General features: G+C 37.1%; 1 protein-coding gene across 17 annotated transcripts in view; it reads right to left on the bottom strand.

The window, feature by feature from the left end:
- plxna2 (plexin A2) overlaps positions 1 to 26,921 on the bottom strand; it is a 775,253-nt gene that overhangs the window by 308,325 nt on the left and 440,007 nt on the right. For all 17 annotated transcript variants that reach the window (XR_012398604.1, XR_012398605.1, XM_073939239.1 and 14 more), the window contains one exon: positions 9,830 to 11,153. Coding sequence is in view for 15 of the 17 variants with exons in the window: in XM_073939239.1 (XP_073795340.1) it covers positions 9,830 to 11,032 (1,203 nt within the window). In the remaining 2 variants the exon portion in view is untranslated. The remainder of the gene's footprint in view (positions 1 to 9,829; positions 11,154 to 26,921) is intronic.

A 26,921-nucleotide genomic window follows, 5' to 3' on the forward strand; every position in this document is an offset into this window, starting at 1 on the left:
CTGCAACTCATCTTATTCAATATTTTAATTTGGAAAATATTTTTGTCATGACTTTTAATTAGTTTAAAGAGTATAATAAAATATGAATCTTTAATTAAATAATACAATTTTATGTCATATACTTAGGCTCAGATATATTTTATATCATGTATGTATATATATATATATATATATATATATATATATATAATTATTATATATTTTTATATTTTATAATATAATAAATAATATTAATGTTTATAATATTGCTTTGATGCTTAAACTTGAGCAAGTTACTTGATAACTAATGTGGAAACAGTTAAAGTGTATATCTAAATACTTATATTAGTGTCTTTTTTATGTTTGTTTATTTTAGTTAAAATTTTAAGTAACAAGAAACAAAATTCTATTGTGTATATAGCTATTACGGTTGGGTTCCGAAACCCCCTTGGTAATCGGTTTGTACTGGACCGAATCAGCATATGAATTTTAGTGCCTAAATTTGGTGCCACTGGTGCTGCGACAAGGATGTAAGAGGCATCAAGGGGTACATCAAAGTCACAGATAGGTTATTAGAAATTGTATGAAGCTCCAGAGGAGCTCCAATGTGGATAGCGTGGTGACGTAATGACTTTAATCAATCTATGTGCAATAACAAGTAAAATGGGATCATGAAAGGAGCATTCAAAAAGCAACTCATGTAAACACTTTAAGCATATTATTGTCTTATTCGGATTAAAGTAAATCATTAGATCACTGATGTCCATGCAAACATAGCCACAAGCCTCAACCCTAAAGGTGTTCTCTGATTTTGCTGACAGCCTTTCCATAGTAAGCTAATGTAATATAAATTGCATAATGCAAATCTTAAATTCATGCTAACAAGAAAAGGATCAAAAGAAATATATTAATAGAATTTAATTCAAATATATAAAATATAAATTGATGTACACTATAAACTTTATTTTGTTCAATCAAAATAATTAAAAAGTTTAAGGAGTCGTTCACCATTTTGGCACCGGTACAGTTTTAAAGTATCCATTTAGTACCGGTATCAAAATCATATTAAACGATAACCGACCCTAATATCTATTATTCTTAGCATGAAAAAAATAAATAAATAACCCAACACTTTTATTCCAAAAAAAAAATACATTTCCACCAATGCTAAACTATAAGCTAGGACTGCGCGATATTGTAAAAATCTGACATTGCAATATTTTCTTTTTCTAAAATATATATTGTGTTTTTAATACAATTTCGGCAGATGACTTGAATAGCTCTATTTGGAATAAAATCATTAATTAAGATTGGAATAATCTTGAATTAAAGAAATTGAAGCAAAAATTAAAATAAAACAAGTAGATATTTAGGTACAGTAATATGTAGGCCCACATGGAATATGCACACAGAAATCCACATATATGTGCAGATTTTTTGCCCTTCATTAATTTATTTACTTGTGTAAATGTGTGTACATTTATATTTATCAGATTTTAAATTAATTTCACTAATATTATTGTGATATAATAATAGTAATATTAAAATGTTCATATGATTTATTTACAATAGAGTTTATAAAGTAATATTTACTGTCTTTTAGTAGAGATATTATATGAGATACTTGCTGTGTTTACCAAATAAGTGGATCTAATTGGATTTGCATTATACACATTCAATAAAGTTTTTAGTTATGGTAATCCTAAGATCATCTGCAATCCGCAGATTTTTAAATTCTCTGCAGCATAGCAAAAAATGTCCGCAGATTCAGTCTGGCCCTAGTAACACGACACAACACGATTCGATACTATCATGATATTTTGGCCCCGGTAATGATGGATCACAATACCTACAGTATACCACAAGCAAACCCTCCAAAATATATCTCAATATACAAAATATATCAGTATATCAAATCCTTCAAAAAGTCATTAGATGTATTTCTTTTACGAACAGCACATATATTTTATAGAATTGCATTACAAATGTGTTTTCTACCCTCTTATTGATTAATCAAATGTATTGTAAAATAACACTGTACATTCTTTATTGCTGATCAACTATAATCTCAACTCCATATTGCAGATTCTGCGATATGACTATTCCACATTCCAAATCCACACATTGCGATTTTGATGCTGTAACGATATTGTTCAGCCCTTCTATAAGCATTTTCAGAAGAAAGAAGAATGGCTTTAGAACATGTATAGAAACCTCTGTATAGCATATCCACTTTTGGACACTGTTAGCAGACAAATAAACTAGTCACAACCTGAAACGTGTGTCAGCAGGACCTAAAAATGGCCAACACATGATGTCCTCTCTACCAGTTCCCCCTTGTATCCTCTCCTCTCCCTCTTGGACACATGCATACACACCAACTTAAACTAAAGAGATTGAAGCTTGTAAACATTTACAATCTAATGGGAGGGTCCATGGCCCATTTTTCATGTCGCATGCAGGCATGGGCCACTATCAATCCCCATTTGGGCTGGGGCGGCGAGTTACAACACTCGGCGGCGTTTCGATTCAGGTCATCGGAGTTTGTGACTGACACTGGCCTCAAAGTGCCATGTAGAGTAAGAGGGATGGATACTGTGCGCTCGCTCATGATGCTGAACGCAGCACTGCTCATCCCCAACACTCCGAGGCCCTTTAATATCTGCCTGCTCCACTACAGCCTCACGCTATAAAATCTTTTACGGCCTCACAGCCCTTCACAAGCTGGGGGACGGCAATAAAGAAGGGATGTAAATGCCTCATACTCGGCAGATCTTGTTCCTTTGGTGCGTTTGCTTTTATTTCCAGATCCAAAAATAGCTGCCTTGGAGATGTGCAGGAGTGTTCTTGGAAAGGTGTTGGGCTTTGCCTTTTACTGTATATGATTTAAATATGTTTGTATGCAAAGTTCTTTTGTAGTCCTCATACACATTGATCTTGTTATGCCGCAGGTTGGATACGTTTTAGTCTTATGCTAATCTCTAATAAAGATTTTATTCTATATTTTATTTACTTTGTAGGCAAAATAGTGAGTGTCTGGCATTTCAATAACATCAAAATCACTATGAAATCTGATGAAAATGAATATGATTTCAGTCACTTCAGCTCAATCAGTAAAAGTTAGCCTTGGGCTAAATTAGCATAATGTAAATTCTTAAGTTAGCATGATTAATCAATAGAAATAAAATGTAAATTCGATTTTGATCGATTAAAGTGACACCGTTCAATAACTTGTGTTTATTTACAAAGGGGGGCAATAGAAATGTAAAAATATCATCTATGAGAATAAAGCAAAAAACTTAAAGGAACATATAAACTTAAAATATCAGTATTATCTCATAATATAATAAAATATACTACAATTTTCTCCTTACAATTCATGCTAGTCGGTAAGGCTTGGCGATTAATCAAAAAGTAATCAAAATTGACATTCAGAACCTATAATCAATCACATTTTTCCAGGTCAATTTTTTCAATTACGCACGGGTATGGTCTCCGCGAGCTTGTCTACCTAGGCACCTCTCAAAAAATGTAACTACACGTCACACGTTTGTACTACATTGATGATGCATGGAAGCTGTGCCAGAGATGCTTTGGGACAGCATATTTTCTATTATGATGTTCAATAAATAGTTATAGATAGTGCATGTTTCCTTCAATTATTTTAAAATGAAGTAATGCACCCTTCATTCTAAAATCTCTCACTTGTAATATATGAACATATTTACTGTACAAAACACGTCAATGAACTATGAGGCCAAAAAATGAATGAATAAATAAAATAATCGTTCATTAATCGTAATTAAGGTAAAATTTTAATTAATCGAGATTTAGATTTTAGACCAAATCTTCCATCCCTACTAGACAGATAAAAAAATTGTTTAGAGTTAACCCTTTCATATGTACAGTAAATACAAATATGGATGAAAATAATTTCTAACATTTAAATAGAAATGTAACAATTTGCAGTGAGTCGGTTGAAAATCGACAATACTTTAAATATGTGACGATTCAAACCGGTACAGATGTTGAATAAATCGAATGAATGAATTTTGAACAGAGGGGGTGTTGTTTTTACAGACGCAAACTTGCTTTACCTGCAAGAGCGGCAAGCGAGACGTGGAGCGGCAGACAAAAATAACAGTGGTGAGGTGCGCCGAACAAACACAAACTTTGTGCAAATACTGCGAAAAGAGGTTTACTTATGTGATCACATTACAGAGTTATGATAACAACATTTGATGTTTTGTTTTTCTTTCATATCGAACACAAAAACACAAAATATCAACTACTCTAGCCTATAATGTTGAATAATGCAAAAGGGAATCTGATAATGACAAAATGTTTCATTTTACCAGTGAAAAAAATAATAATATCTAATAATGTTGTCCATGACAGATTGCAAGCATATATCTCAAACAAAATCATTTAACTTTAGAATTATGAATAGTTGTATTCTGATATCATCACTTTACAGTACATTATTGACCAGGACAAACTTTAAGTTTATTCAAGTCCCCAATTCCTCGTCAAAACAAAACTTTGCATTTCAACCAACAGTAGACTTACACAAATAGGCCTAATATTATTACTGTTGTTTTACCATACGTTTGAGAAATAACAATAATAATAGCCTACTCATATTAACCTTTATTTTACATCCACAGAATCATGAGAAAATTGTTAACTTTATTTTAAACAATATAACATTATTCTCATTTTAGCCAGAATTGTGCAGCCCTATCATATGTTATAATCAGTATTTGATGCCAGTGGCCAGTCCCATGGAGCAGAGGGCTTATTGACCACCTCTGTACATGCAGCTCTCTGGTTTAGGAAAGGCTTTCCTCTCCACACCAGCCATCTCTGTCCCCAGTGAAAGAGTTTTTTTTATCAGCAGGGGACATTATAAATGTTTAAAGATCGCAGCTTATACCAGAAAACATAGATATTCTGATAATTCTTATTTTAAAAAATGTCAAATCCCAGCACAGTCACTGTGTTAGTTTGTTAGCATTAAAGAGCTTTCTTTAGTTTGTATTGTTCATTATTGATTTGCAATCAGTTTTAAATTTGTAATGTAGCTGAACTAAGTTTTAGTTTGTTTATATAAAAGAGTCTTATTTAGTTAGCTATTTAGTTATCTTCTTTATTTAAAATACTGCGAAAAGAGGTTTACTTATGTGATCACATTACAGAGTTATGATAACAACATTTGATGTTTTGTTTTTCTTTCATATCGAACACAAAAACACAAAATATCAACTGCTCTAGCCTATAATGTTGAATAATGCAAAAGGGAATCTGATAATGACAAAATGTTTCATTTTACCAGTGAAAAAAATAATAATATCTAATAATGTTGTCCATGACAGATTGCAAGCATATATCTCAAACAAAATCATTCAACTTTAGAATTATGAATAGTTGTATTCTGATATCATCACTTTACAGTACATTATTGACCAGGACAAACTTTAAGTTTATTCAAGTCCCCAATTCCTCGTCAAAACAAAACTTTGCATTTCAACCAACAGTAGACTTACACAAATAGGCCTAATATTATTACTGTTGTTTTACCATACGTTTGAGAAATAACAATAATAATAGCCTACTCATATTAACCTTTATTTTACATCCACAGAATCATGAGAAAATTGTTAACTTTATTTTAAACAATAAAACATTATTCTCATTTTAGCCAGAATTGTGCAGCCCTATCATATGTTATAATCAGTATTTGATGCCAGTGGCCAGTCCCATGGAGCAGAGGGCTTATTGACCACCTCTGTACATGCTGCTCTCTGGTTTAGGAAAGACTTTCCTCTCCACACCAGCCATCTCTGTCCTCAGTGAAAGAGTTTTTTTTTTTTTTTTTATCAGCAGGGGACATTATAAATGTTTAAAGATCACAGCTTATACCAGAAAACATAGATATTCTGATATTTCTTTTAAAAAATGTCAAATCCCAGCACAGTCACTGTGTTAGTTTGTTAGCATTAAAGAGCTTTCTTTAGTTTGTATTGTTCATTATTGATTTGCAATCAGTTTTAAATTTGTAATGTAGCTGCACAAAGTTTTAGTTTGTTTATATAAAAGAGTCTTATTTAGTTAGCTATTTAGTTATCTTCTTTATTTAAAAGTGCAGCATTTGAGAAAAAAGAAAGGGCTCTTGTTCACCTTAAATTTGTCTCAAATCATTTTGTTAAAAAACATTGTGACTAAATCGTGAATCGTGAGTTTAGTATTGTGAATTCTATCGAATCGTGAGTCAGGTGAGTCAATTGTTACATCCATACATTTAATCTTTTAAAAAAATGAATAACATTTAAAAATGGCGTCACGGTGGCGCAGTGGGTAGCACAATCTCCTCACAGCAAGAAGGTCGCTGGTTCGAGTTTTGGCTGGGTCAGTTTGCATTTCTGTGTTTGCATGTTCTCCCTGTGTTTGAGTTTCCTCTGGGTGCTTCGGTTTCCCCCACAGTCCAATGACATGCAAAATAGGCGTATTGGGTAAGCTAAATTGTCCGTAGTGTATGTGTGAATGAGTGTGTATTGGTGTTTTCCAGTGATGGGTTGCAGCTGGAAGAGCATCTGCTGCGTAAAAAATATGCTGGATAAGTTGGTGGTTCATTCCGCTGTGGCGTACCCCAAATTAATAAAAGGACTAAGCCAAAAAGACAATGAATACATGAATGAACATTCAAATATAATTACACATACGCACACACATTATACTTCTTTTATAAAATCAAAGAGGTGTTGCATTAATTTTGATGTGTTGTTTAATATGTGCTGCCTTATATGTACCTTATTGCTAATATAGTATATTGGTAATATAGTATATTGCTTCATAATACAGTAAAAATAATTTATTTTGATTTAGCTTTTGAACATTAAGTTCTGTCTCTGATGTTATCTTTGATATGGACTCTAAAGTGCCTGATCACATATTCACACAGCAACCTTTCTGCTTCTCACTTTGGAACTCATTTCCCATGACTGCCATTTCGGGCAGGGGGGTTTTGTTCCATACACAAATCTGGACAAGGGTCGTCTCTTTGGAAAGCACCTGATCAACAGAGTGTCCTCTTTAGATCACGGCTCAAACTGGCACCGCGATAGGCTTGATCAGGCAGCCTGATGAAACGTAACACCGCCTGAATGAGTGAATAGCATCAAAGAGCTGGATGTGAAGCAGCGAGCAGGTTGGCCAAGCAGGAAGACAGTTGCAAGCTGGGCTCTGTGATAAATCTTTCATTCGGCCCTCTCGGCTTATGACTTCTCTTCCTCTCTCTCTTACTTTCACTTTATCTGTGATTCAGCAGAGACACTGGAGCCGAAGCCAGTAGACTGAAGCCATGTGATCAAAAATAGCCAAAAATAACTGACAGAAAATTTAATAAAAACAGCATGCTTGGGGAGTTTAAGTAGTACTGTATGTCTTAGGTAAAATAAGCTTGGATAGCGAACAAAAATGTGTGAGGAGTATTATTTCGCTATAAAAATATTTTCATACTCCAACCGGTCTTGAAAAGGCAGTAAAAAAAAGAAAAGCTTGTAATGTGAGTGGTTTTTGGTTTGTGTGGGCTTACAGGCTTTGCTATGCTAATCGCTAAAGATCTTTGTGCATAATACTATAGATTTATTGAACGCTATTGACTGAGGCGTGTTTACACTACATATATCCTAATGTTTTTATATCCCAAACTTCCTCCTCGGTTAATCCTGACACATTCCTCCAGGGCCAAGAGAGAAGTCACAGGAGGTTTCTAGTGCAATGTTTTTAATGAGGCCTAGAAAAATACGGAGGAGGGCTGGCTGACATCATAAGCCACTGACGGCCCCCCTGAGGTCAGACAGGGGATCCTCTAGGGTCCCTAATGGGGCCAGAGTACAGTCTGCCACTACGTAGACCACCCTGCTCAGACACTCAATAATGTTTTCCTCTGAGTGACAATCACCTCTGACTTCATGCTAATGGCGAATTTACTGAAGCTAATAAAGGATACCCTAGAGGGAACCACGTAATGGTGGTTTGTCATTAAGACTCTCATTTAAACTTCACTGAGTCACTGACGGCATAACAAACATGCATTCATATATACACAAACATCAATGCACTACATGTGAGTGTGATAACTTGTATATAAACATAAACAGATAGAGCTATCTTACGCCCTCGGTTAAACAGCAGAAACTGGTCGTTTAGAAGCAACCCTGCTGAAAAATCCAACTTAAACCAGCCTAGGGTGGTTGGGTGCATTTAGCTGGTCGACCACACTGGTTTTAGAGGGGTTTTGGCCTTTTCCAGGCTGGTTTCCAGCATGGTCTTAGCTGGTCAGGCTGGGAGTTGACCAACTAGAACCAGCTTGACCAGCCTAGCCAGGCTGGGAGCCCAGCCAAAACCAGCCATGTCCAGCTTAAACCAGGCTAGTCAAGCTGGTTTTAACTGGTTTAAGCTAGTCATATTCCAGCCTGAACAGCAAAGACCAGACTAGAATTGGCTAGAAACCTTGCAAATGGCCAAAACCCCTCTAAAACCAGGCCGCTCAACCAGCTAAAACCTGCCAACGAGCTTAGGCTGGTTCAACCTGTTTCTTTCAGCAGGGACGACTAGTAAAAACCAAAAATAAATCAATGCTTGAGTAATTTCATGTGGTCTTCTACGAGACCTGCTGTTACTTCTATTACAATTACTTTATAATTTCTAAATAGTCACAGACGTTGCTGGAGTTAACATTGGGTTTTCCTCCTCAGCATGTAAATCTGCAGTTCGTAATGTAAAACCACCATCCATAAGACACAGATCCAGACTTGCCCCTTTTTTATTCCATTGTGTGAATAAGCCGAGCATTCAGATGATGATAAATTACTTTTAGAGATGCGTGTTAAGCCTGAAACACCCAGAAAAGCTATTTATATATACACATACTGTACACATACACTACCACAACAGACAAAACACACCTCTCTGCATGAGTTTTCACTGGCCATTACGAACGAAACGCACACTTATTCATTCTGCTGCATATATTGTGAGCATCATCTCTCTATTTTTTTATATATATATATATATTTTTTTTTTTCTAAATATTTATTTTTACCAAATAGTTATAAATAGAATCAGCAATGAAAACTACTTAACTTATAACAAGTCAACTTCACCTAACCATACAATTATTTAGCATGCTTTGGATGAGACATTCTAACGTTAACATGGCTCTTATTTAGATGCCTATTCCTGCCTCTTAGCTTATCAGCAATAACAATTAGTACTAATTGCAGATTAATAAATATGTAGAAAACAACCACAAAAACAAGCTAAAACAATAAGGTTAGAACTTCTTTCATGGGAATTATAGGAGGATGTGCTTTCATGCTTATACTAACTCTAACCATGTCTGACATTCAACCCTATAGGTTAAACGGGTCAAAAGGATTGCTTGGATAGGGTCGTGTTACACTCGTAAGAGTGAAATATGGATACATTAGAAAAACAACCAGTTACATAAACATTATGATGCAGATCCTATCTTCATTTCAGAGAAAACAAAATTAGTAACAATTCCCCATCTGTCTGTTCTGATCTACTGAGGTTTTCTAGTGAGCAGAAGCAGGCATGGGAACTGTCAGTTTCTTAGAGGGCAAAAAATGAATCTTGCGCCAGAAGAACAGCAATCAAAGGCAGAGAGCTAGAAATAAGGCTCTTAAATAAACCATGCACAACAGATTCAATTATAGTATTTCAGTACACTGAAGAACTTCTGTAATTAGGGTTTCACATACTACATCAAACATCAAGCTTCAAAAACAAACCTGGTTTAGCAAGGTAGTTAATATATTCTTACCGCTTTTGTACAAGGTACATCCTTTCCCAACAGCCAGTTGAGCTCCAAGTTCCCCTCTCCCTGATAGCAGGACTGCATACGCTCCTTGATCCGTGCATTAATGTCCCGAATACTAAAGACGCAGAGGGCAGAGTCATCAGGTGGATGGTGGTACTGTTTCTGTCCTTTGGAAAAGACAGCAAAGAGCACATCATCCTGAGCACTGATGTTAAGGGATGCCGCAAACACTCTCCCAGGCTTGCCCAGATATGCTGCCTGCAGAAGGCGATATTCAACTCTGTTTCGAACACAACCAATAGGCAAAGACACATAGGAGTGGAACTTGTGGTCATCTTTGCAGAGTCGGACGATTCGAGAGGTGTAAAACAAGTCATTTGAGGGTCCACTGGAAGACATGCTGTTCTCAGGTGTTTCAGGCTGAACGGTCAGAAAGTAGACAAAATTGCCACTAGCAAAGCCATAAATGTAGTAGATGTCAAAATGAGAGACCAATGCCAGAGTGTCAGAAGGAATTTTGATAAGGGATGAAACAAAGTCAGTGTGAAGCTCATAGTCCAGCATCGCTGAAGACTCTGGGTCACGTGGAAGCTTTCGGCTGGAGATTGTTGGAAAGTAGTCTTGCTTCCCGTCCACGGCAGTACCAATGAAGAGGGTCCCATCTTTACCCTGTGAGGGCACAATGACTCCATACATTGTGCCTGTCTGGTTGACACTGGAGAGGTAATGCTCCTTTTTGTGTGAGGGTTCCACCAGGATAAAGAGGTCGTCCAACCGTAGCAATTTGCAGACACCTTGGTAGAGGCTTCCACAGGCAAGCAGTCGATTCTGGGAGTAATCAATGAGTAATAGTTTGTTGATGTTGTTGGTAGAAATCAGTGGTTCAGAGCAAGGCTGAACGATAAGTGGAGGGTAACAAGCCTTGTTGTCATCTTCTGGACCAGTATCATGGGATACTAATAGTGTTAGGTTGCCTGATAACTTGTAGACACGGTTGACGGCACCAATGTAGAGTGCCCCTGTTGTCTTGTGAACTGTCAGGTGGTTGAAGGCCCATTCTCGTCGCTCAGGGTAAAACGTTGTAAATGACTGTTCACAGCAAACTACAGGCAAGATTAAAACTAATAACCAGCATGTAAAGGACAATGTAAAACCCTGCCCAGGGCTTTGCTTCAAAGTCCTCTGTGAATCCTGCTGTCCCCCCATGGTTTGAGGGACCTGACAGGTTAGGAAATGAAGACTTTAGAAAAGTTCAAGAAGGCCTTTGTTCTCGCAGTCTGAATGCTAATTCTGTAATCCAGTGCCACACCAGAGTCTTCACATGTTTCTGAAAGAGACAAAGAGAGAGTTATGAGAACATAAATCAGCATCAGCACATCTAGACTCGCATATAATCCAAAAGGAAACAGACAATGGAAATTGCACCTCATTCACCAAAACCAAAGCCCCCGGCCTCCATAGGAGGAATGTACACACTCACTAAAGAGAGGGAGGCAGCTTCTTTTAAGGACAATAGCAGGAAATTGTTATCTACACATTCCAAAGGACTTGATGTGCAGGATTACACAATAAAGGAAGGTGAAGCTCATTATACCAATGGAAATTAGCATGACCTGAGTCATGCTGCTTGCTGGTTCTCTGAGACAGCAGTTTCTAAGAACAGCATTCAGTCAAAGGTCTCTAGAGCAGTGCCTGCTTTGTCAGTTATAAAATCTAACAACACAAAAAAGGTAACGGTAGAGCATAAGCCTGACAAATCATTTTGATACTATTTTTCATTACAGTGGGGAGCCATACAATTTTTTTTAGTTGAAATGCATTTATGCCAAGAAAACTACGCTTAAGAGCTTTCCTTTCGGGCAATATGAACATTACCCTTACATTTCCGGCCCTACTCTTCTTTCTTATTATCTTCTCTTCCCAATCTAGTTTGTAATTCTAACAGAGAGAAAAGTACATTGAGAGAAAAGGGGAATAAAGCAATTTATATAATACCATTTTGCAATGGCTGTAGACCACCATCTCCCCCATATGATAAATCAAAAAGGGGGGTCCCTTTTCCTCTGAATTCATCCCAGGGAGTTAATTATCCAATCCACTGCACGAGGGAGGCCTGGATCTTATTACTACAACAAAGTGTGAACAAATTGGGTGCCAGTTCCATGCACTCTGTTTGTACTATCTGCTCTGTAAGGGGGCTGTTTAACAGGATCTGAATCCATTAATTATGCTTTCCAATTCTGTTCGTCTGTTTTTGCTCCTTTCTCTTTTTTGTATCCCTTTGACACCATTAAGTCCTAGAGGGATTAATCATTGGCACCAGAGCAATCATCCCTAAACGAATAAGGCAGCCATTAGAGATACACAATCTACACTGTCCGAACACATTCACCATATTTCAGCTTCCACTTTTTTTCCCTGTTAAATTTGCATGCATTGTCAGTGGTAGGTGGTATGAGGGGACTAACAAGTGTGCATCAGAGAATCACAATCCAACAACTGTAATTAGCTCGAACAAGTTTAAGTGAACAGGGCTTTGCTTGTGTGCTGGAACATGTCAAGTTATGGAAGCTATTGTTCGTCATATTGCGATTTGCATGTAGAGGCTAAAGGGACAAAGTGATCAAAGGTAAAAATGTGTGCAGAATTGTAAGCAGCACTTTGCTTACATATATCAGAGCACTTCAATTATAGCTTAGCCATTCGCCTTAGAATACACATGCTAGCTCAGCTCAGAGGTGCAGTTTATTAGCATGGCTGTAAAGGGAGCTGTAAAACCCAGTCCTGGGGGTTGGTTTTGTCCTTCACGCTGCTCTTTTGTGTGACTTCGCACATGCTGGAAGTGCAAACCATGTTCCCCTGGAGGTGTTATCTGGCATCTGCTGAGCAAGCAGCTTTCTGGCTTTAAGGCCTCACCTTAAGCAGTGCAATCACCTCTTGTCTAAAACCGAAAATCATCAGGAATTCATCTAGTATGATACAGCTCGTTTAACTACTACCACCCCTCTCTTTTCTTCCTTTTCCCTAACCCTTTATTCCCTGTTCCCTGCTGACTGCTGGCTCGGAGCGAGTGCGCTTCTTTCTTTTTATGTCGTAGCGACAGCTGCACTGAAGAGGGGACCGAATGGTGTAAATAACGACTGTTCAAAGTTTAGCAGCAGTGCTGTCAAGAACAGAAGCAATAGGGGCTTTGTTTATTATGCTTTGTGTTTTTCCCCCTCTTTTCTGCAACGCCTGACAGGACTCTGCTTATTATGCAGCCTGGCCAGAGAATTGAATAGATGAGACTGATTCGCCTCTTAGCTTCCTTTTATTGTTTGAAGTCAGCCTTTTACACTTGGCTCTCGGAAGAGATTACCATGTCAATGTTTGCACCTGTGAATCATGGGTTCGTCACACCAGAGCCTATAGGGATAATGGCACGATTTAGGCAGGTTTGTCAGAACAGGCATCTGTATTGTGGAGGCAACAGCACAGGCATTTTGGCAAGAGCTGTATTTCACCATGACAGTGATTCACAGCCGTACAGTGCACCAATGGAAAGGTAACAGTTGCCTAATTAGCATACCCATTATGATTCTCAACCACTAGACACTTTGCTTTTATTCGTATGCCCTGCCACTGTCTCTGCTTTGATTTGTGGTGGAGTTGCACCTGTCTCAGTGAAACCTAATGTATACTCCACTATTTTAAGTGTACATTACCACTTCCAAAGTGTTGGAACAGACAGCCTTTCAAAGTATCCTCCATTTAAATGCATGCTGCATGTGCACGAAACTGTGCTACAAGATGTGCACTACACTGTAAAGCCCAACAGTCAACTTATATCAAATGAAATGAGTGTAGTTAACTCAAAATTGACTAAAAGTTAATTCTACTCATTTGAAAAGAATTTTGAAGTTAGTGTTGAAGGTAATAAGTTACTTAAATACCTCATAACTTCAATGTTAATGGAGTAAGTTCACAGTACTCATATAGATTAGTTTTTTAACTTAAGGGGTTTGTAGCAATCGGTTTCCTCAAACAGATTGAGTTGCCTTAACTTAGGTTTTACACTGCTCAAATTGCTTCGTTTACTCAAATGGATTAAGTTCACAGTACTCATTAAGGTTTGAATTTAAATGATTTGCTGCCATTGGTTTCCTCGAATGTTTTGAGTTACTTTAAATTTTGGGGTTTAACAGTGTGCAAAGATGTATCAAAGATTCAACACTGTCTTTGCACTTGCTTAAAATAAAATTGTAAATACATTGGATTTACAATCCCCTCCTCACTTCTGGAGTTTTTTGTTATGATCAAGGCATTTGATATCTGAGAAAATGACTGAGGGTCTGACCCATGTCAAGAATGCAGTAACAGTGTTTAATCATTCAGCTCCGCTTTCAGTGATAAATATGCACTTGTTTTATAATTTATTCATTTCATTAAGGGTTTTAGAGTTTGACGTTTATTCCTTTTCAGTTTTATTCCAAATAATGTCTTAATGTTCAAAGTTTAAAAGTATTGTTCTGTTTCAGAGATGAGCTGTAGCAGAAATTGTCCACATTTTATCAGTTTATAAGACAATAACAATTATTGTTTACTGTAACAATGGCATGTGACCATACAAATGCCAAATGTATTGATAAGATCTCAGCCGCAAACCAAAGAACTGCATATAGAATATGTTGACAAAGATCTTTAGTTTGCATAGGGAAGTGTGTGCCATGCTTTATCTGTTGTCAAAAAATATATCTAAGTATGAATGTTTCTTTATTCTAGGACAGGGACGGCTGAAGCCTCAATCCTTTTCTATGGCCTATGAAAATGTGGAGAACTGTGTCTTCAATAAACATTCTGTCAACTGATTTAACACTTTAAACTTTGACTCTTGGTCTTCCCTTAACATGTTGGTTTCTCATTGGGTTTTAAGTCCAATTCCTCTACAGCAGATGTAGTGTTTTTTGCCATTTTCAGCAGTGCATTGTTGTTCTTGTTTCGTCTCCTCCATTTCTTTTTTGATTATGAAAAACTGACGTGTGTGCTGACAATTACCTAGCAAAGAATATTTAAAAGTGTATGTGTGCTTTGTACTATTATGGTGATTTCATCTATATTGGCCCACTGTACCAATACACAATCATTTTCATTATCTCTGCAGCCTTTTACACACTTTACCTTGTTATTCCATATAAACAAAATTCACCTCATTGTTACTAAAACTTATACCTCATTCACACAAGCAGCGACATTGTAGCTGCTAGTGACATGTCTCTCTGGTTGGCAACCTGCTACAAACGCAGGCCAGTGTATTTCTACAGCATAGAGAAGACAACTGGCCTCTGAGCAAGCTGAGTGAGGATCATGTGAGCTCTACTAGTGGTCACTCAAGAAAGTGGCTCTTCATTTACACAAAGTTGAAGGATCCTAAACTTTGTCACATCGTTCAACATGCCCACCTGGTCGCAAAAAGTCACTGTCACCCCGGGAGTTGCTCACTCTCCATTGAAATGAACGATTGCTTGTCGCTTTGCTGCTGCGAGTAGCTCATAATGTCAATGAGTGTGAATAGCACGTCACTGACTTTAGTATACACTTGGAATGTTTTTCACGTAAATCCAATTTTATTTTCACTTGTTGAATTATTTTAACTTCCGTGGGAGATATGATTGAGATGAATTCCACATGTTCACAGCAAACACATCACCTATCTCCTATTTTTTTGCACAATCCAGTGAAAATTCACATGTTTAAATTGACTTTGTATGCAACCTACTCATGCAAAACCTTAATAACCCCCAATTACAAACTTATTTCTTTGCATTATATGGGAAAAAAACTGTATACTTTATGAGAACTGCACAGTTACAGTGTGCACTCTTGTTCGAATGCCCTGGCTTCCTAAAGAAGAAATTATCACTAGCGCTCCACTGAGCCCCTGACTGTTATTTCACTTCCATCTGACTGAACATCAGCACATGGTTCCACTGAGTGTCATTTTATCATGAGAAAATCCATCCCTGGGTTATAATCCTCTCATCACATTTACATTAAACTGACCTCCGGGATACAATGCTGTTCAGATGGGATCCAAATTTAGCACCACTAATCTCTCGTGAACCATGGCGAATGCGAGGCTATGCTTCTAAAAGATTCTTCAGCTAAAATGTGCACAGGCACAGAGCTGAATTTTCAGGCCACACTGGTATCTTTTACACTGCGGTATCTGACTGGATAAAGCTCCAAAAAGGGGGTCATGGAATTTTCTGGCACGTTATATCCGAATGCATGGCCTTGGATTTCAATGCGTAGCTAAATGTGAAGCGGACAGGAAAACCGCTGCATTCCAGTGAGTGCTGAGGCTGTGATTATTGCACAGGAAAACTGTTGTTTTCCTTAATGAACAGTGAGGCAAAACAAACCACATGTTAGTTCTGCATAAACACACAGTGGCCTTGTGACTGACTCTGTGCGGTTCGTTAATCTAAAGAATATGGGGTAAAATAATGATCAGATAGTGCCAGCAACACTGGGTTAGCTACCTAATCTCTGGAAGTATGAGCCATACTTTATATTAGTGCTGGCATGGGGACATTAGAAGTGGTCTAGGGATGAAAGAGTAATGCTATGTTGTGATTCATTTTAGACTCTACCCACAATTCAAAGCACAGGCGATCCGTTTCAATGGGCAGAAGGGTAATTTTAAGCTGATCTCTGTATAGAGAGCCCAGCTCAAGGGCTCAAGCTATGGATACCAGAGCCAAGCGAGCCCCCTCCCCGTGTGCCGTGACATATTTTCCCTCCTTTTATAAGCTACTTAACAATAGAACCAAAGTTGTTTGATCTTTTAAATTCATATTTACAGCTATTGTACTGCTTCAGATAAAGAACCTAAACCACAATCCCGTTATGGCGGAAAATCCTATTAATTGTTGTGGAATGGAAAAAAAAATGACACTTTGGAATTTCATGCCTGGGATTAATCCGTCGTTCCTAATAACGACTAATCTTTGAGCATGTAATCTAAATGGTTAAATAAACACCAACACCATACCGGTCATACCGGTGGAGCAAAGAAAGTTAAGCTGGCAGCCAAGAAAAAAAAAAGTTCAAAAAGTTGCTGCATCTGAAAAGGCCGATCACTTGGCAGCCAAGAGTCTTATCTCTGTTGCCATTTTTTAGCAGGTTAAAAATAGAAAGTCTAATTTTCCTTGAGGGAGGCAGCACTTTGTGGGAGTGCGTCTAAAAAACGATTAGTAGGAGAGGTTAGTCCATTAGTCTTTATTTCTTCCCTGACATTCTCTGGTGGTGATAATGAGAGGCTTTGTGAGAGCAGGGTGTCGTGGCAGTGTAGTGATATTTATAATTTCTTTTGTCTCTGCGGGAGCTCCGGCTGCGCCAGTAATGGCTGCTTCTCTCTCCATGCCAGCTCCCACTGCCGAGCACATCCATTCCCCCAAAGGGAAATGACACGGTGTGAAGTAGGGACGGATTACACTCTCACTGACCACATGGCTTCCTGTTGGTCTTCTCTCATCTACTCAGAGACGCATATGATCTTCTTGCAAACTATTGGACGGGTGCTGGAAAAGCGATGTGTCAGAACTCTAAACGACAAGTTAAAAAGAAAACGCAATCTTGGCTTTTGTACTGTAGAGTTCTGTGTTTAGAATTGTAGCAATTCTGTTATTGTTGCTATTTATTGCAGGTATATCTGTAGACGTGTTCTTCCTGTTTGGCATGGGTTTCCTCTGGGTGCTCCGGTTTCCCCCACAGTCCAAATACATGTATCATACACATACTATAGGTGAATTGAATAAACTAAATTGCCCGTAGTGTATCAGTGTGTGTGTGTGTGTGTGTGTGTGTGTGTGTGTGTGTGTGTGTGCGTGTGTGTGTGTGTGTGTGTGTGTGTGTGCGTGAATGAGTGTAAATGAGTGTTTATAGGTGTTTCCCAGTACTGGGTTGCAGCTGGAAAGGCATCCGCTGCTTAAAAACATATGCTGTAATAGATGGTGGTTCATTCCACTGTGGCAACCCCTGATGAATAAAGAATAAAGGGACGAAGCCGAAGGAAAATAAATGAATGCATTTTTATATATTTTTTCCAGTTAACATATTGTGTAATAATACATATATGTACATGCATATATTATTATTATTTTTTTTTTTATTCAACAAAAAGTTTATTTTAGTCTTAGTTAACTATAATAACATTAACACTAAATATTAACTTTATTTTTGTCCACTATCTTTTTAATAGAACAAAAAAACAAAACAAATGAACACATTAATATTGGATAAAATCTAAAATAAAAATATAAAAATGTAACAAAAAAAATAACTTATTATTTTTTATAAAAAAAACACAAAACCAAAAAAAGTGGCATTGAGTAAATAATAATAAAAAATAAATAAGTTAAAAAATTATATAAATATATTTAAAATTATATTATTTTTCAACTAACAAAAAGCTCATTGGTTTGGTTTGATTTTAATTAACTATAATAATATAAACACTAAACAAAAACTTTATTTTTATCCATCTATTTTTGAATAGAACAAACAAAGAAACAAACTACAAAAAACTAAAAAACTAAAAAAACACATTAAAATTGTATAAAATCTCAAAAAAATATCAAAATGTAAAAAATTCAACAAAAAAATAAACATAGTGACAAAAATAATAAAATTTGATGTAATGCTCAATATTTTTTAAATCAGCATATACATATATTAATAAATACCCCAACAAAAAATACTTACATTGTGTAAATCATAATAATAATAATAATAATAATAATAATAATAATAATAATAATAATAATAATACATGAATAAATCTAAAAATAAAAAATAAAAAATAAAATTATATATATTATATATATATATATAAATTATATATATATATATATATATATATATATATATATATATATATATATATATATATATATATATATATATTAAAAACAAACAAAAATAATAAAATTTGATGTAATGCAAAATAAGTTTTTTGAAATCAAAATATACATTTATTTAAAAATAATAAAAAATAAACGCTGTTAGAGTGTTATAATACAATTTAATATGTATCTATCTTAATCTGCTAAAACAAAACATACATTAATAACAAAACTCACATTCTTGAAGAAAACAGGCTGTGAATGCTAAGGTCAAGCTAAGGTCACAAATTTTTTTAGGATTAGAACAGTCCTAATTAGCACGACTCTGGCACTGAACTTTAGTACTGTATGCTCAGCAACACAATGAGCATGCTAGACGACCCCATCGCAACTTTTTAAAGAGCGGTTTCCCGCTATTATCTCAGTCTGTCTCTCAGCAGGACACAGAGTGATACAGTCTGACTGAAGCATATCAAAGTCTATTAAATCCCTCGCACATTGTGAAAAAGCCATGTCAACATGACATCAGAATTAGCAGCCGTCAGCGGGCGCTCTTATCCCCAAATGCAAACAAGGGGTGTGCGCATCTAATCTCTGCCTTTCACCCGCAACCTGCTGCGACATCCCTGCGTCCTCCACACTTCCACTCGCTGAAAATAAACTCCCGACATAGTCCCGTGACTCCGCTGAGGGCAGATTATAATATTATTGTTATTCTAATGCATTTTGTTCTCCCTCCCATCGTCGCCACCTCCTAGGCTAACAAACACCCATTGACGTGCACACAAACACAAGCTTGTTCGGCTTTGCACACTCTCCGGCCTCACACCTATTACCACGACTGGAAATCTGCTTAAGGATTTGCACACACACACACATGCAGAGGAAGTACTTCTCATCAGAGCTGTCTGTCAAGCTTGGCACAGGTTTCTATTAAGGCTTATTTCCATAAATCTGAATTGTAAAGGGCGGCAGAGGGAGACGGGGAGCCCTCGGAAAGACACGACACACAAGCGGAAAATGTCACCAGAGGCCACCGGATTCAGATCTACCTCCCTGGGCTAGGCGGTTTGGAATTTAATTAAGCGCTTTGATTGACGCAACTCGCATTTATCAATCAGAAAAACTCGGTGTGTGTGTTATTTGCTCGACAAGTTTTCATTGTGGCAGAAGAGCTGCACATGAAAGAGCGAGTGACATCTGATGCTGTCTGTTCAGCGCTTTCTGCTTTCTGTTCTGTCGTTTCGATCAAAAGGTTGTTTATTTTGTGGGATTGTTGATTGGGTGTTTTTTGTGTAGACTAAGATTTGCTTATGTGACTGATATCAGATCCTCAAAACTTAATTAGTTTTAGTTTTAATTAGATATGCAGCATGAAAATGCAGCAAACAGCCACAGATTTTGTTAGTGGAAGGGATCCTTAAGGCATGTTTAGTTGCTCCTGCCACAGTGAAAGCTTACTGACCCCAAATATGTTTTTTCATTCATTCATTCATTCATTCATTCATTTCGGCTTAGTCCTTTGATTAATCTGGGGTCGCCACAGCGGAATGAATCGCCAACTTAAGCCAGGTTTATACTTCTGCGTCAAGTGATCGGCGTGTAGCTGTGCATTCATAGTTCTGCGCGCTGTCTCTGTTGCTCTGCAATAACACTTCCGAAATGCTAGCTGGCAGTGGCTGTTTATGTTCCTGTGTCGAGTTTCTTCGCTGGTGTTTTGTTTTTTCTGAATGCTTTCTTTATGGACAAGTGGTTCAAACTCACTCATTTTGAGGCAGGAACCGGGGATGTGCAACAACTTTAACCATAAGGTAAACACGAAGCAACCGTCTCCATCCAGAGCTCCTTGTAAACAGTCGACACTTGTAAACACTCGCTCCAACTGACTCCTATTTCTCTGGGTCCCACCCACACTCGTCAGCGCTTCCAAGCCAAACAATCACAGAGTTTGCGCTACGCGTCGTTGCATTTTTTAAGAGTGGCACATCAGTGATGCCGACGGCCACGGCCACAGTGAGGGCTATGCGTCCACGTATGCTACGGCGCAGCCCACACATGCGCTTGGCGCAGAAGTATAAATCAGCCTTTATCCAGCATATGTTTTACGCAGCAAATGCCCTTCCAGCTGCAGCTCATCACTGGGAAGCACCCATACACTCTTATTTACACACTGCGGACAATGTAGCTTACCTAGTTCACCTATACCACATGTCTTTGGACTTGTGGGGGAAATAGGAGCGCCTGGAGGACTCCCACATGAACATGGGGAGAACATGCACACAGAAATGCACACTGACCTGGCTGAAGCTCGAACCAGTGACCTTCTGTGACTAATATCAGATTTATTCATTTATTTATTAATTATCCTTTGGCTTAGTCTCTATTTCAGAGGGTGCCACAGCGAAATGAACCGCCAACTATTCTGGCATACTGTATGGCTGTTTCTCAATTCCAAGAACACAGAGAATGAACTTGCGTTCTTGTGAAGACCAGTCTTGTCAAGTTACCTCAGAAGAACCAACTTGGGAATAAATAAATATATAAATAAATAATCAAACATAAATAAAAAATAAATAATCAAACACATAAATAAACAAATACATGAATGAATGAATATATATATATATATATATATATATATATATATATATATATATATATATAAATTTTAAAATAATAATAATTTATATAAAATGGCAATTCAATAATAAACTTACGCAAAAATTTATGAATGAATGAATGAATGAATGAATGAATGATTGAAATATATGTTTATTCATTTACTTTTTATTCACTATTTTTTTCATTCATTAATTTTCTTTTCAGCTTAGTCCCTTTATTAATGTGGGGTCGCCACAGCGGAATATATCGCCAACTTATCCAGCATATGTTTTACACAGCGGATGCCCCAGAGGAAACCCACACGATCATGGAAAGAACTTGCAAACTTCACACAGAAATACCAACTGACCCAGCCAAGGCTCGAACCAGTTACCTTCTTGCTGTGACTGTGCCATTGTAAAATCCATTTAAATCAAATGATATAAAATATAAAATGTAACAAATGAGTGAATAAATGGGCGGACGGATGGATGAATAAACAATTTCCAATAAAAAAATTCAAGATCACAAAATAAAGATCATTAATAGCATCATTGTGACATAGTACAAAATATACAAATATAAAACACTAATTTCAGCTCTCTAAATTAAAGTTTTCAAAACTCCACTTGACCTGAAATTCTCTTACGATCAGAGTCTCTCCATCCGATTGCCATTTGCCCTTTCTGATCTCTCCCCATGTTTCAGGGTCAAGTGTTGGGTGTTCAAAGAGAGCGAGTGCAGTATTAGGTGTCCTCCAGTTGAAAGAGGCACGAAGAGATTCGCCGGGTGCTGGATTACGTAAACAGCGGCGCTCCCAGCTGTGAGAAGGGGAGAATTAAGCTCTCTCAGGCCCACATCCTAACACCCAGACCAGGGTCAGCTTTAAACCAAAGCCCTGAGCTGCCAAAAAGTCAGCCGCCGATTCAGCCAATGAGCTAAAGCGCATCTCTGACCACAGCCAATCAGATCGCTATCTAATAATCAGCACCAATCGTTCTCAAAGCCGATGAAGTTGGCTGCTTAACACAAATACATCCTTACTTATCTCCTATTTAGAAAACACAATGAAATCTGATCAAATCCTCAAAGAAGTCTAAGCAGGACTTTAACCTTCATGTGGATTATCGGGAGTGTTATGCCACCGAGTGGATTTCTCCCAATGGAGTTCCTCGGCTTTGGATCAGTTTATAAATGTGTGCGTGTGTGTCAGTGTCTGTGTGTTTGTCCGGGTTTTGGCTGGCGGGGAGATGGGGCCGTATGAGGCTCTGGCACCCAAGAGAGAGGGAGAGACAGAAAAGGCCCAGCTATTCATTACTCCAGCTGGGCAACAACCCGTTACAACAGCAGTCACAACTCCAAAAACTGGCACCCACACATAGACTATTATCTGGGGCAGATTTACACAGCCTGGCACAGAGAACTGAATAAAAAAAGAAAGTCAGTGAGATGGAGAAAGAGGAAGCGAGGAAGACTACTTAGACAATGTTTGTGGGGAAAAAATGGCATAAACAATGATGTCCGACAACAAAGATGACCAAAAGCAAAGTTAAAAAGTAGAAAAAATGTGAAAATAAAATGGAAAAATTAAAATCTAGAAGTAAACAATGCTATGTAGAAATAAATAAATGCTATTTTGATGTCTTCTATTGTTGTATCAAAAATATCCCACAGTAGGTTTACAGTATATCTATCCAAGGTCAAAGAAATTACCTACATCAGGGGTGGCCAAGCCTGTTCCTGGAGAGTCACCTTCCTGCAGATTTCAGTTGCTACCCATATCAAACACACCTGAATCAATTAATTAGGACCTAAAGACCACGTGGTAATTACAGGCAGGTGTGTTTGATATGGGTTGCAACTGAAATCTGCAGGAAGGTGACTCTCCAGGAACAGGGTTGGCCACCCCTGAACTACATAGTTCACTGATGGATTTAGTCTTTCTAAATTTGTGCTCACTATACAGATGCTGGAAGCTGGAGACCGTAAAGGACAGATTTATCAATCAGTAAAATCATGATCGGCAAAGCAGCGATTGGCTGACGGAGAGACAGCAGTGTTATGACATCATCAGATTAATATTCAGTGATCAGGAGTTTGTGCAAAATTATAAAAGTTGAAGTAAATAATAGACAGCATAGGCTCATTCTGAAAATGTACCCTATATACATTTCTGGAGATCGCATAATATGTAGCCAAAGAAGGGTATGGCTGCTTTTCATCTTTTAAACGAACACTAGGGGGCGGTATGACGCTGTTGCTTTTCGTGCTAGCCACTGACCGCATACCTCCGTATGGATGCTTTTCCACTTTTACCAGTTTGTCCAGTGGCTTGCAATGTACATCGGCAGACTTGAAACACAGAGAGGGGTTACCCGCGAAGATGGGGTTCGAGTCTGGTGAAGAACAGTTAAAGAAAGCAGGTAAGAAAAAAACAAAAGCCCAAAAATTAAATAAAGAAGTAAATAACAGGGTGATAATGTGGTCAAATGTGAGAACATGGTAAAAATCAGGTGAGGGCTTTCTTTTTCTTGATTGTGTTTTCAAAACACTGAAGGTTGGGTTTAGGGAATTGTGTTGGCGCTGGTTAATCTGTGCTTTTTAAAAAACTATTGGTTAAGTTTAGGTAAGGGAATGGGTGGGACATCAGTAGGTCAGTCAGTCAGTTGACAGTGACCTCTGGTACATTTACTCAGAAAGAGCAGACACGAATGGCACTCGCGAGAGAAATTTGAGTGGTGGATTTGCAAAAACAAAAACTGCAAAAAAAAATGTAGCTCCTGAGGCGTATTTGGAGCTCTCCAGAAATGTATATAGGGCTGGGTTTTCAGAATTAACTTGGGTTGTTAAATGAATAGGAGTTAAATGATATGCAATAACTTGCCACATTTGGCTATTTGTACAGGATTTAAACTTTCTATTAAGACTAAGTATAACTTTTTGTAATTTATTTAGGTTTGACTTCACCTACATTTCTTAATCATGTGACATAAGGCATTTTGAGATTTGAGAAGTGTCCGCATCCTGTGCACTCCTTTAAATAACAAAATCGACAGCTAATACAGTATAGCTGTCGACTTTCTGTGTGCATGATTGCTATGACCAATATAATTATTTCTGTACTAACATTGCAATGGTATTTTTGGTACTGTACATGCTTTCAGTATCACCTTCAGTTAAAATGGCACAATCTAATCCTGTTTACAGTATATTAAATAAACAGCTCGCAAGCAGGTTTGAGCATATAGATCTGTTGCCATGACAACAACTCCTGGAAGTTTTGAGTCAAATTATCGTGAATAATATAAAATTGCCAATAATCAAGTGTACTAATTAAGTAAGAAGAGCAGATCCTTGGTGTTGTTTTGTAGCCAAGTAAGTTTGTTATCATTTTGAGCAAACTAGATTTTTGGTTTAAGAAAATTGTCTCTAAAAGAATTTCACTGCCATGACCTCCCGAGCAGGTTTTAATCCTGGTTAGCAACTGCAAACCAAAATGTCAATCAGCTATAAGCACAGTGATTGGTCAGCTGGTTACAAACCAAAAGTCCTTTATTGTGTCTGCATTTTAGATATTCTCAGCAATTTTAAACAGTGATACGAACCATAACAATAGCATCTGTTCCACATTGTATATTAGTACTTAGCTACCTATGTCCTTATGCTTTGAAATTGCATGCAAAAAAGGATCTGTTTTGACAGCACATAAAACAGCATCTTTTTAACATGAAACAAGCTCATTGAAGCCTCAGATACAACTATTTCCCAAAAGTCTAAGCAGACTTTCACTCAAAAAAAAAAAAAAAAGATTCTTGCTGAGTGTTCAAACTACTTATTTAAAATCAGCTGAAACAACACAATTCTTGAGATTTGTTTGGGACAACTTAAAGAGCCCCTATTATGCATTTAAAAAGGTTCGTTTAAGGCGTCTCCAACAACAGGTTGATATGCAGCATTCATTGTCTTATAATATGCATTTATTTTTATAATATAATTTTTTTTTTTTATTGAATTATCCCAATGACTCCCATATGATTCGTTCAGTGATTAATTTGTTCCCAAACCCAATAGCCTTTTCTGATCCTTACTTAACGAACGGCCGACGAAGTGTTTGTCTTCTTTTTTCTTTCAACAGTGTTTGTGGGCGGAGGTTTAAATTTTTTTCAATTTCATTCGGGCCACTGCATGCAACAAATGGGCAGGGCTTGAGTTTCATGTTGACATCACACTAACATGGCTAAAGATTCATTACCGCAACGATTCATTTAAACCACACTGAGTCAACTTTTTTTTTTTTTTTTTTAGATGAATTAATAGTTTTAAACATGGATAGTTCACTTCACTTAGAGCTTTGTTACACGCTGCATGGAAAGTCATTTTTAAAAACCTATAATAGGGACTCTTAAACTTAGTTTTATGTTTAATTCAATTATATTTGCTAAGTTAACTTAATCAATTTGTGTTGGGAACTCAGCATTTTGTACAAAGTGGTTTGATTTGAAAAAAAAAAAAGGATTTGTGAGGGAAATAAGACTGGAATTGAGTCATAATGTTATTTTAGAAACAATAAATCTGGTGTTTGAAACAATGCAGACCTTTCAGAGAGAGAGAAAAATGTGCATTGCATTCTCACAACATTACATTTTCGCTGTAAAAACTGGTGGTTGGCCTTTTGAAAATAATATTTGCTATTCAAAAAGCTGTAAATTCTTTTGAACACTGTTATCAAAGACGCCTGCCCAACTGTTATTTGCCCTTTCTTATCATAATATTACTTCAGTCTGCCGGCGTGATGCATGGCTCTCAAATCCGAGGCATTACATAAGATATTCGGGGAAATGAGAAGGCACCTGTCAGAATAATCCACTCCATTCTGCTCCCACTGTTTCAAATAAGAGCTCGCCAACGGGATCCAGCGTGCTAATCACACAGCCACTGTATGCAGAGCCACTCAGAGCCACCACCTGGATACTCCACGCGCAGCGGGTGGCACCGCTAGCGCTGGCGAGGTTTAACACACTCATCCCACAGCGGCGGCAGAGCGACAGGAAAATGACACTTGAGAGTGGGAGAGCAATTCTAGCGAATGTGAATGCTAGTTAGGTGTAGACAGTATTCAGTAAGAAGTGGCTGATGCTGGACTCTGCTGATGCCTGCGATGATGTCAATGCCTGGAATGGGTGATCAACAATATATACGATTAAATATATAAAAGAAAAGGTTTGATGATTATTTATCATTACAAAATGATTATTATTATTTTAATTATTATTTTTGTATTATTTTTTGCCAAGTGGACAGTATTAGGTTTACTAGTCACTGGTTTAACTAGTTATAAATGAAACTCCATTTGTAATTACGGCTAATAAATAAATAAATAAATAAACAAACATTTTACTCAAAGACATTGGTTTTATTATATATTAATGCCTCTAAAATTATTATCAATTTATTAATACTTCAATTTTTTTTAATTATATAAGCATTAATAACAGGATTATTAATTAAAAAAAAATAATTGTCATTTTCAATATTAACATCTGAATATAATAACAACAACAACAAAAACAACAACAATAATATTAATTTTATAATATAATAATGTGTAA

The sequence above is a fragment of the Danio rerio genome, chromosome 23 (assembly GCF_049306965.1).
Source record: "Danio rerio strain Tuebingen ecotype United States chromosome 23, GRCz12tu, whole genome shotgun sequence".
In the NCBI taxonomy this organism is placed as follows: Eukaryota; Metazoa; Chordata; class Actinopteri; order Cypriniformes; family Danionidae; genus Danio; species Danio rerio.